The sequence below is a fragment of the Canis aureus genome, chromosome 9 (assembly GCF_053574225.1).
Source record: "Canis aureus isolate CA01 chromosome 9, VMU_Caureus_v.1.0, whole genome shotgun sequence".
Lineage (NCBI taxonomy): Eukaryota > Metazoa > Chordata > Mammalia > Carnivora > Canidae > Canis > Canis aureus.
The window spans coordinates 38,153,727-38,164,476 of record NC_135619.1 but is presented as its reverse complement, the minus strand read 5'-3'; the positions used below and the strand labels follow the sequence as shown (position 1 = coordinate 38,164,476).

Here is a 10,750-nt window from a genome sequence, read left to right as displayed (position 1 = left end):
CGAGGCTGGGCGCGGGAGCCGCAGGATGGCGCTGAGCTCCGGGTCCCGAGAGCTGGGGCGCGGCGGGCGGGCGCTGCGGGCGGCGGGCGTCTCCACCGGCCCCTCCCTGCAGTGGTGCGCCCTGCCCTCCGCCCTGGGCTCCGCCGTCGCGACCGCGGCGCTGGAGCAGCTCTTGGCTGTGGGTGAGCAGCCTGCGGGCGCCGGGAGGGCCGGCGCCTCGCCGGTGGCACCTGGCGGGCACTGGGCGGGGACCTTCCCTCTCCCCAGGGAACCGGGGTGGCCCTGACTCAGGCTGAGTCCTCTCAGGCTCCTTGCGGGCGGGGGAGACGGCCCGCTGGGACCCAGGGCTCTGATCTCGGGCTCCAGCGCCACTGGAGTGACGTGGCCCAGCTCACACTAGCAACTGGCGACAAACCCGGCCGGGGGCAAAGCCTGGACTCTCAGGCCACTGCCATTTGCCTGCGACTGGGACCCCACTCGCATTCAGATTATGCATTTAATTTCAGCTTCCCCCCTTCTTTTTTTGTTGTAAGTTAACTTCCTCCAGCATCTTGCCAGGGTCAAGTGGAGAGCTTAACAGGCAAACAAGAAAGGGGGCTCTTAAGAAGCTCCGGTTGTGTTAGACAAGGACAATTAGACAAGGGTGTTTAGGAGATGCAAACGTAATGGCCTTGGATTTGGCCAGCTTAAAATGTTGCTTCAGTTACAAAGCTGAGCCTGTAATCAAAACACCTAAGTTTAAGGTTAAGCTAAAACACCTGAGTTTAAGGTTAAGCTATGGTCCAATAAAGGGCATTTCTTGTTTAGCTCATAAACCATTTAAGCCAAACAACAAAGCATCTCCTTGCTCTACTATCAGCATCTCATGACTTCAAGGTAATCACACTGATTTCTATTATAATGTTACTGCTAGTTTGGGATAGTTTCTCTTTTTTCTTCCTAGATGAACTAATTTAACTTCACAATCCATGTGAGATAGGCTTGCATGAGTATTATTATGAGGAATGTTGACCACCAAAGAGACTTAAATGAGTCACTATCACTGGCCTGGTAGAGGTAGGGTCTTGAACTCTCTTCAAACTTGATCAACATGTGCATTTCATCCCAGTGCTTCTGTGCAAATATTTTTCTGCTAGTAATTTCTGGACTCTCAAAATTTTTTGTAGGAAAAAAAAACTTCATTAAGCCTCTTGTGGGAGTAAGAAAATATGCAGCTCTCCAGCGTATTTGCAAGCGGAAACAGCTTCTGCTCATTCATTCCATTAGGAGAAAGGGAAGGATAACAGGCAAGGCCTGTCCCCTCCCTACTAAACACACACTTGCTTGCAAACCCAGTAACTGATTTTCACTTGGTTTGAGAGCTTAGTTGATTAAGAGAATCCAAGTTCCCAGGAACTGAGGGCAGAAATTGTTCTTTACTCTTCTGAGGGGTAAGTGTGACCATTGAAGCCAAGGACTCTCAAATCACACTTGTGTTTGAATCTGGACTCTCTCAGTGATGGGCTCTGTGACCTTGAACATATGATGTAACCTCAAAAGTCAGATTTCTCACCTGTGAAATGGGATTCATTATAAGCTCATAGTAATCAACTTAGATAATGCAATGTAAAACATGAATCCCATCAAATTTATCCCGCATATCAAGATGCAGGCCTGGAATTCATTTGGACCAAGTCTGTGTAACTCAGTGGCACCAGAGCCAATGTAAGTATAACTTCCTCTGTTTTTTCTCCTCCTCCTTTTATCCATTTTCCCCCCTTCCTTCTTTCCATTTGGTATGTATCAGGTCTTCATTACCATTGCTAACATTTCATAAGCCTGTCCTCCTCTGTGCTTCCTATTTACCGTGTGTGAGGGAAAGGAGACATCCTTCATATGTCAGTGAATCAAGAGGGCTTAGAAATTCTGCCTACCTCACACCTACCAGTTTTACAAATATTTACTTTCATCCCAGGATTAAAATATTGGCACAGAAGTAAACATCAGGGACTTTGAAACAGTTAATTAAATGAGTAGGGTTTTTTGCAAAATATTATATTTGCATATATACAACTATATATATATGAAAACATTCTTAAATCTACATTATAGGCCTGTTATATTTATTCCTTTCATAAATATTTATTGAAATTCTTGTCCTGTTCTTTATAGATTCCTTCTACCATGAGAGATGCAAAGATGGAATATCAAGAGGCGTTTGTCTTCAAGAAACATTAAATATATGCCTAAATTAGAATACTATGAACTAGGACACATGTTCAAAAGAGAGTCATATTAAGTACTATAGGAATTCAGAGAAGATAACATTTTCAGCTGAGCAGGCATTTGAGCTAGATCTAAAGGATTAAATAGGATTTGGACAAATAAATAAGAGATCTTCATTTTCTAATTTTTTTCTTTAGAACAATCACTACAAAGTGACTATTTTAAATGCAACGAAGAAGCTAGGACCTTTCTTAAGGACACTGCTATCGCTGTTAAGAAATTGGTATAGTATTATCTCTAAGAGCTATTTTTTTCAATCTTCTGCTTATTTCTTCATCAATTTTTAACTTAGCACCAACTCTGTTCAAGATACTTGAATAGATGAATAGGGAAAATGTTTATCTAAATTCACTAAGTATTTGTACCAGTGTCGATCAGCTGGGGAGTGTTGCCTGATTTTTTTGTGAAGAGCATTGTATTAAAGATCTGTGCTATGGATGAGGGAGGGCAAGCCTGCTTGGGAGAGCAATACTGGTGGTAGCGGAGCTCCATTAAGGGGTGGTCCACATGGGCAAATGTTTGACCCCAATATATAAGCCATGCACAGTGCCCATTTACTCAGTTGTCTATAAGCAATTTCTTACATAACTGCTAAAAGACAATTTAGCACCTATTCCATTGGAGTAGATGGTGCCAGTCAGTGAAAACAACTCTGGTTATACTAACTTGGCCCCACAAAGAAATATTTAAAGAATCTCCCTCTGAAGTATCACAAGTGTGTCTCTACTTGGCCCTGGATGATGTTTACAATGCTTTCCCAGCAGGCTGAGAAGGGTGAGGTCTCTTTATTTGGTTTAAAAATATCGACTAAGAATCTACAACCTATCAAATATCTAAAAATGTAGAAATATGGCTGTAAAGGAAATGAGTTTAAATCTACAGACTGCTGAAAAAAAATTGTCTCCTTTATATTTTTCTGGGATTACATATAGTTGTGGATGTATACTACAGCATTATACTTTATAATCCCAGTTAATTGAATACATATCTGTAAACCCCAGGAGTTTGTGTGTTTGGTGCTGCCCTGTGCTTCCATGGAAACCTTCTTCTTCTTTGTTCTTTGAGTTTTGTTTTCCTCCCTGGCTTAAAAGGGTCAAAATATGCATTGTGGCTTGTTAAAGTATCTAGTATGTTAATAGATGAGCTGTTAAATCTCTTAAAGATTAATCCCTCCATCTTTTAAAACAACACATTTTCACAATTCTGAAAGCACTGCATGTTTACCCTGAATATTTCTTTAAATAGACAAGTAAAAAGAGGGAAATAAAAACCACCATGATCCCAGCACCCTAAAATAATCATAATTAACTCCTTGATGAATGTCTTTCCTACTTTCAGGGAATAGATGATGCTTGTATTGAATTTTATTTTTTAATAGAAAAGTGATCACACTATATATACAATTATGTAATCAGCTTTTTATTGCTCATAAAATATAATGGCCATTTCTCAGATCATAAAAGAACTATAGCCATCATGACAATTTATTTAAGAGATGATTTATCTATTTTTTCCACTAACAGATTTTTGGATGGTTTTCTTTTTTTTTTCCTTCAAAATAAGCCCCACCAAAAAACAAAGCACAGAAATCCCCACCAGACTATTTGTTTGGATTTGTGGGTATGTATAAAAAATATTGTTCTGTATACCTAAGCATATTTTTATTGGCATTTTCCATTCTTTAATTAAGCAGATTTTTCTCTCAGCATTACCTTTTTTGTTGGAGTCTCTTCTTTTAAACTGATTGAAATTGCATACAAGAAACATAAGAAAAGATGATTTCTGAGAAGAAATTCAGCAGAGACTAAAAAGACAAATTAACAATGACATCTTAAAAACTGATTATAGAAGAGCAATTTTTCACACTTTCTATTCCAAATAAAAATAAGAGCAGAAGGTGTTGAATGGAAATCAAAGTTTGATTGCTGAAAACATTTATAATAGTGCATTGCTTAGGAAATCAATTTTATTAGTTTAATGCCTTAACTTTTTGAATATGTAATTTAAATTTTCAGGAAGAAATGAGAAAAGCCACAATTGATCGCCTGGAAATTGAAAGCATGGAACTCAGCAGACTATATTTTCTGCTGGAAACTCTTCCCAGTAGCATTGGCAGAGAATTGGAAGGTACTTTTAAGATGATCAACCATAGAAATTTAGTTTATCTTGTAAGAAAATAGAGCCTACTACTTGTAATAAGTTTAATAGTTCATGTCAAAATAGCTAGAAAGAATACACAACACAAACACAGATCCATAATAATTTTCCCTTACATTTTAGGTGGAAATGATATTGATATATATATACACAACTTGAATTTATACAATTTAGTTGCTAAATAGACTAATGATACATAGATCAGCCCATTCCAAATTGGTATTTATCCAATTTAATCAGGCACTTTGATTCAGCTAAACCAGCATTCTGCTTTCTGTCCCTGTAAGTTTGGGGATTATAGATACCTCATATAAGTGGAATCATATAATACTTATCCTTTTGTGACTGGCTACATTTCACTTGGCAGGTCTTCAGGGTTCATCCATGTTGTACCATGTGTCAGAATTTTCCTTCATTTTAAGGCCAAACTATATTCCATTGTATGTGTATACCATGTTTTATTTATCTATTCATCCACTGATGGACCCTTGGGTTGTTTCTACTGTGAACAAAGCTGTTATAAACATGGTGGTACAAGTATCGTTTGGGTCCCTGCTTCCCAGTACTTTTGGGCATATACACAGAGGAAATTGCTGAATTATATGGTGATATGGGACTTTAAGTTTTGAGAAACTGCCATACTGTTTTCTAGTTTTTAAAAAATATTTGAGAGAGAGAGAACATGAATGAGGGGGTGGTTGTTGAACAGAGGGAAAAAAATCACCCTCCCCACTGAGCGGGTAGCCAGACATGGTGCTGGATCTAGGACTGTGAGATCAGGGCCTGAGCTGAAGTGAGGCACTTAACCAACTGAGCAACACAGGCACCCCTGCCATACTGTTTTCCATAGTGGCTGCAGTATTTTACATTCCACCTACAATGCACAAGGACCCTAATCTCTTCACGTTCTTGTCAACATTTGTTCTTTTGTGTTCTTTTTGGTTTTTTAAATATAGCCATCCCAGTGGGTGTGAATTGGTATCGTGGTTTTGATTTGCATTTCCCAAATGACTAGTGACATTGCGCATTTTTTTCATTGCTTATTGGTAATCTGCTTACCTTCTTTGAAGAAGTATCTATTCAGGTCCTTTGTTCATCTTTTAACTAGGTTGTTTGTTGTTACTGAGTTGTGGGAATTCTTCCTCATATAGTCTGGATGTTAACCTTTTATCAGATATGTGACCTGCAAGTATTTTGACCCATTCCATGGTTTGTCTTTTCACTCTGTTGATATTGCCTTTTGATGTACAAAAGTTTTAAATTTTGATGTCAGTCCAGTTCATCTATATTTTCTTTTGTGGCCTGTGCTTTTGGTGTCCTATTCTAGAAATCATTGCTAAATCCAATGTCATGAAGATTTCCCCCTATGTTTTCTTCTAAGAGTTTTATAGTTTTAGCTCTTACATTTAGGTTTCTTATTCATTTTTAGTTAAATTTTATATTTGGTGTAAGGTAAGGATTCAATCATCTTCCCACCTGCCAGGAGTATTGGCTGAGGCTCACAATTCAGGTCCTCTACAGGAGTTGCCCTGGACAAGAGAGGAAGGCTTGGCACCGCCCCCTGCCCCATCATGGTACCTTCTCTCCTCAAATGTCACCCACATTCAGGGATCAGTCACCATGAGAATACAAAGGTCCACCTCCCTTGCTCAACATAGAACAACTCCCAAGTATCATCACAGTTCCAAAGTTTACTACCCTTTTATCTCCCCCTCCCCCACCCAGTAGTCTAAATTTAAAGCAAACCAAAGCAACAGCAACAAAACAGTTTTTAAGTCGATGTTCCAGTTATCCATTTATTGCCTTGCATCTCCAAATCTACCTTCATCGCCTGCTCTATGTTAAGATTGCTGGCACTGTAATTTCCCCCTTCACCAGCTGGCACGATTTTGAGCTTTGTTAAGACAGGGTCCTAGAAAGATACTGAAAGAAAAAGGGGTTCTCTTTCTGGTCCCAGAGTACTCAGCTTGGCCAGCTCTTACAGTGCACACTCCATGTTGGGCTCCTGCAGTGCCCAGAAGCTTCCTCCAGGACCCTTTGGGCAGCTTCATGGTAGATTTCCACCAGTGAGGCACCAAATTGTGACAGCTTTTCTCTGGCATTGTTTGGGTGGTTTTGCAGTAAGTTCGGAAGCATTGCAACTCCTTGTGGACAGGTCCCCTCAATTCCCCCAGAAGCCAGATTTCCATGAGTTTGACCAGCCCAGCATTTCATGAATTTCTTTGCCACCCAGTAGCCACCACCCTTTCCAATGAGGGCTGGATCTCAGGTCTGGAGGTGCTGATTCCTCACAAACTCAGCCCTTGGGGTAGTGGCTGCTCCTTATGCCTGCTGTTCCTGAATCCTTTAGAGTTCTCTTTCTCATTATGCAGTGCCTCATTACTCTCATCCTCCACTAGACTTAATAATTCTCTATGATAAAATTCCCCTATTCATAAGATTTCAATCTCCTAATTAGACACTGAGTGATACAGCCAATTATAAAACAGTATGCATGGTGTTAGTCTCATCTGGCAGGGAAAATACAACAAACTCTATATACAGGGGAAGAGAAGACTTAGAAGAATCTGTGCTGATGACAGAATTAAGAATATTTTGGCTTTTATAATCAGGAAAAGTATTTAGAAGGAAAAGAGCCTACTAGATGAAGAGGTTCTTGATACACACTGTATACTTAACCACATAAATTTCATTGATATTATGTTATACAGCTTTGCTACTCAAAGTATGGTTCTTGAATCAGCAGCATCAATGACATCTGAAAGCTTGTCTAATAAGCAGACTCTATCAGCCCACCCCAGAACCACTATATCAGAATCTGTATGTGGGGGCACCTGGGTGGCTCAGTCAGTTAAGCATCCTACTCTTGGTTTCAGCTCAGGTCATGATTTCAGGGTCCTGGCTCTTGAGCCCCATGTCAGGCTCCGCATAGAGTCTGCTTTTCCCTTTCCCCCTACTTTTCCCCTCACTCATGCACACTCTCACACTCTCTCTCTCAAAGAGATAAATAATATCTTTAAAAGAAAAGAATCTGTATTTCAATAATATCCTCAGGTGATAATATATGCATATTTGAGACCTAAAAGTCTGGGAAGCCCTGCTACAATGAGCAAAACTAACAATAACCTGGCTCTCTCAGATGGAGCTACCAGCTAGTTTCTAGAGAATTTATTGTGTAGAAATGGGTAGTCCAGTACCTTCTAAACATCAGTGTCAAAAAAAAAAAATCATTTTTCTATCATGCTCTGAGGTAAACCTCTGAAGTGTTCTGTGATTTGTTATGACTATCTGATTTGTTATTTGTTGATGAATACTTCGTTCTTTAACACACTGAGTTCCCCAGAAAGCAGAGCCAGAGGCTTTTACACTATTATTTGGGAGCACAATCCAAACAGGAGAAGGTTCCGGGGCGGGGGGGGGAGGGGGGGGCTGGGGAGGAAGAGAGTGGGATAAGGAGACAAAAGCAGGGAGAAGAGAGAGCTGAGGAGGGGTACAACGTGATGCCAACTGCCGTTACATGCAACTAATTAAGTATGGAAACATGGCCCAAGACACACTGTTACATCTTCTCTGTACTGTCCAGGCAATGGCCGCTGCCTGTCATTGGTCCAGTGTTCGCCTGCCTCCCACACTTTGGGTAACACGTGCACAATGTGCATATCTAAAGAAGCCCCATGGTAGGGACAAGGGGGTCCTAGACAGGAGGTGAGAAGGGGACAGAATAAGCAGGAATGAGGTGCTGCCAGACTATGCCAGTCTGAAGTCGTTCAGAGCCCACAGAAAGCTGTCACCACAGCAGCAGCTGAAGTAAGGGAAATAATTGATAGGTAAGATTGAGAGGACCCAAAGGGGTAAGAGACTGGAACATAATTAAGACAGGAGGCACCACTGCCAATGTCATATATGCTGCAGTTACTCCTCAAACCAGATGTGTATTTACTGTGTTCTGTAACTTCTGATTCCTTCACCCCAACACCCAACATGCCTAGTCCATCTTTTTTTCTTCATTCACATTCTGGGATCCAATGTATAAATTCCATATTGCAAGTATTGTGCATAACTCTTCTAAAGGATCTTATTTTGTGTACTATATATGTCAGAATATAGTGTACATTGCCATATAATGTAAAAAGACAATGCAACCAGCTATCTGTTGTACCAACTAAAATACCAAATTTTGAACAGTGAAAAGAAACAGGAATATGAACAGGAACATAATTAAAAGAATATTTCAAGGACCTAATTTTGTCATGATTTGAAAAGTCAATATCAAGTGTGCTGTTTCTCAACCTAGTAACATTTCCACTTACTTTTAAGAATGTGTCAGAGATGCACGGAGATTAAATCTTTTTGAGATAAATCAGATACAGACAGACATTACAAGAATGAATAATGAAATACAGTCTCTGAAGATGAAAATACTTGATCTGAAAAAAACTAATGAAATTCTAGGGTATGTATTTTTTTTAAATTTAGTACTTGCAGGAGTTGGGGGTCTGTGCCTGGAATGCAAAAACTGTCCAAGGGGTCTGTCTTCTGGTCTGAACTGGTGTAGGGTCAGTAGGGGGTGGGTATCACATGTAGCAGATGACTCTGGCTAATGAGGGGCATGTAATGGACGTGCAGAGCTGGGGAGGAGAACCTAAAATCTTTAACCACTGCGGTCAGGAGACCCGTAAAGTTTCAGAGGCCATCCGGCTTCCCAGCAGCAACTACTGTGTGTGAATCACACACCACCTGTAAAGGTGGAGGCACAGAGTGGTTTTAATTTCCATCTTAGTAAAATTAAGTTTACAAGCCGCAACCACTAAAGCAAGAAATCTGGCTGGATATTGTATTGTAGATAATAGTATCAAACCAGATATATTGTAGCTAATTTAGATTCTTAGAGACATTCAGCCCCAAACTACTGGAGGTCCGAGGACTGGATTGGTTCCCATCAGGGAGTTTCAGATTTTATCTGTAATTAAATGAGATAATATATATAACTCCCTGTAGCTCAGATTCTGACACCTGTTAGTTTCTTCCCTTTATTCCTGAGCTGTGTTGCCAGGACTTTACCCCATAGGCCTCATTTTCTCCGTTTGTAAAATGAGGATTACAAGTTTGAATTTGTGCACTCATGGAGGAAGAGATACATTCTGGAAAAAAAAAAAAAAAACTACAACAAAACCTTAGGAACAACTCTGCATTGTGAGCAAATCTAATGCTTAAATATCAGAATGTCAGTTTGTCAGAGAAGAAATGTAGAAGAAATGTTGAAAGAACCCCCATGAAAGAAAAAATCTTTTTGGGAAGTGAAAATGATTAGAAGAAGTTGTTTAGTGCACATGATATCAAAGCATCAGGAATTAGGTGGAGACCTCAGGGTCCAGAGGCCTTTCCCAAATTAGGCCCTCAGAACACCTGATCACATAAGCTTGAAAAGTCTAACCTCTGTTAGGGAGTCACAATGCAGATTTGTACGTGGTGCATGCTAGCCACAATCACCAGAGACTGCTGTGTGAACTAGACTACCAGTTTCTAGACTAATAACAAGGAAGATAACATCCAGGCTGGAATAGTCTGGTCAGTTGGCCAGCACCACCACACCTCTGCAGACCAGTGATTCTCAAATTTGAGTATGCATCAGAATCACTTGGAGTGCTTGTTAAAACACAAATTACTAGAAGCCTCCCCTCCCACCCCAAATTTCTGATTTAGTAGGTCTAGGGGGTAGGAGTAAGAATTTGCTTTTCTAGCAAGTTGCCAGGTGATGCTAATGCTGCTGGTCCTGACCACACTTTGAGAATCACTGCTCTAGCAAAATCTTTCTGGATAAAGATTTATACATAAGGTAGGTTGCTTGATTCGCTGGCGTCATCAAGCTATAATCTCATTGCATTCATTTTTCAAAGAAAGATGTATATCAAGATGCCAGCAACATTCTCTGACAGTCCTCAAGAACTGCAAGCTCTTTGAATGGGTTTTCCTTAGGTCCCATGTCCAGTTTCTGAGTGTTCTCTTCTCAACCCTTCTCAGTACAACTAGTTAGTTTTTTTGATTTGACTTGTTTTGATTTGCTCCACTGAGACTACTTATCTTTAGGTTGACTTATTCTTAGAAGGCCTCTACTAGACCCACAAAGCACCCATTACCCAACCCTCTCTAGCTTGGGCTTTCTTTTTTTTTTTTTTTTAAGATTTTATTTATTTATTCATGAAAGACACACACAGAGAGAGAGAGAGAGAGAGGCAGAGACACAGGCAGGGGTGAAGCAGGCTCCATGCAGGGAGCCCAACGTGGGACTCGATCCTGGGTCCCCAGGATCACACCCTGGGCTGAAGGC

General features: G+C 40.5%; 1 protein-coding gene across 4 annotated transcripts in view; it reads left to right on the top strand.

Moving 5' to 3' along the window:
• The first annotated feature begins 10 nt into the window (after window positions 1–10).
• CCDC175 (coiled-coil domain containing 175) overlaps window positions 11–10,750 on the top strand; it is a 102,407-nt gene continuing 91,667 nt past the window's right edge. For all 4 annotated transcript variants that reach the window (XM_077909474.1, XM_077909473.1, XM_077909477.1 and 1 more), the window contains exons 1-4: window positions 11–182; window positions 2,403–2,488; window positions 4,281–4,392; window positions 8,740–8,875. In XM_077909474.1, coding sequence (XP_077765600.1) covers window positions 26–182; window positions 2,403–2,488; window positions 4,281–4,392; window positions 8,740–8,875 — 491 coding nt within the window. In that variant the 5' untranslated portion in view covers window positions 11–25. The remainder of the gene's footprint in view (window positions 183–2,402; window positions 2,489–4,280; window positions 4,393–8,739; window positions 8,876–10,750) is intronic.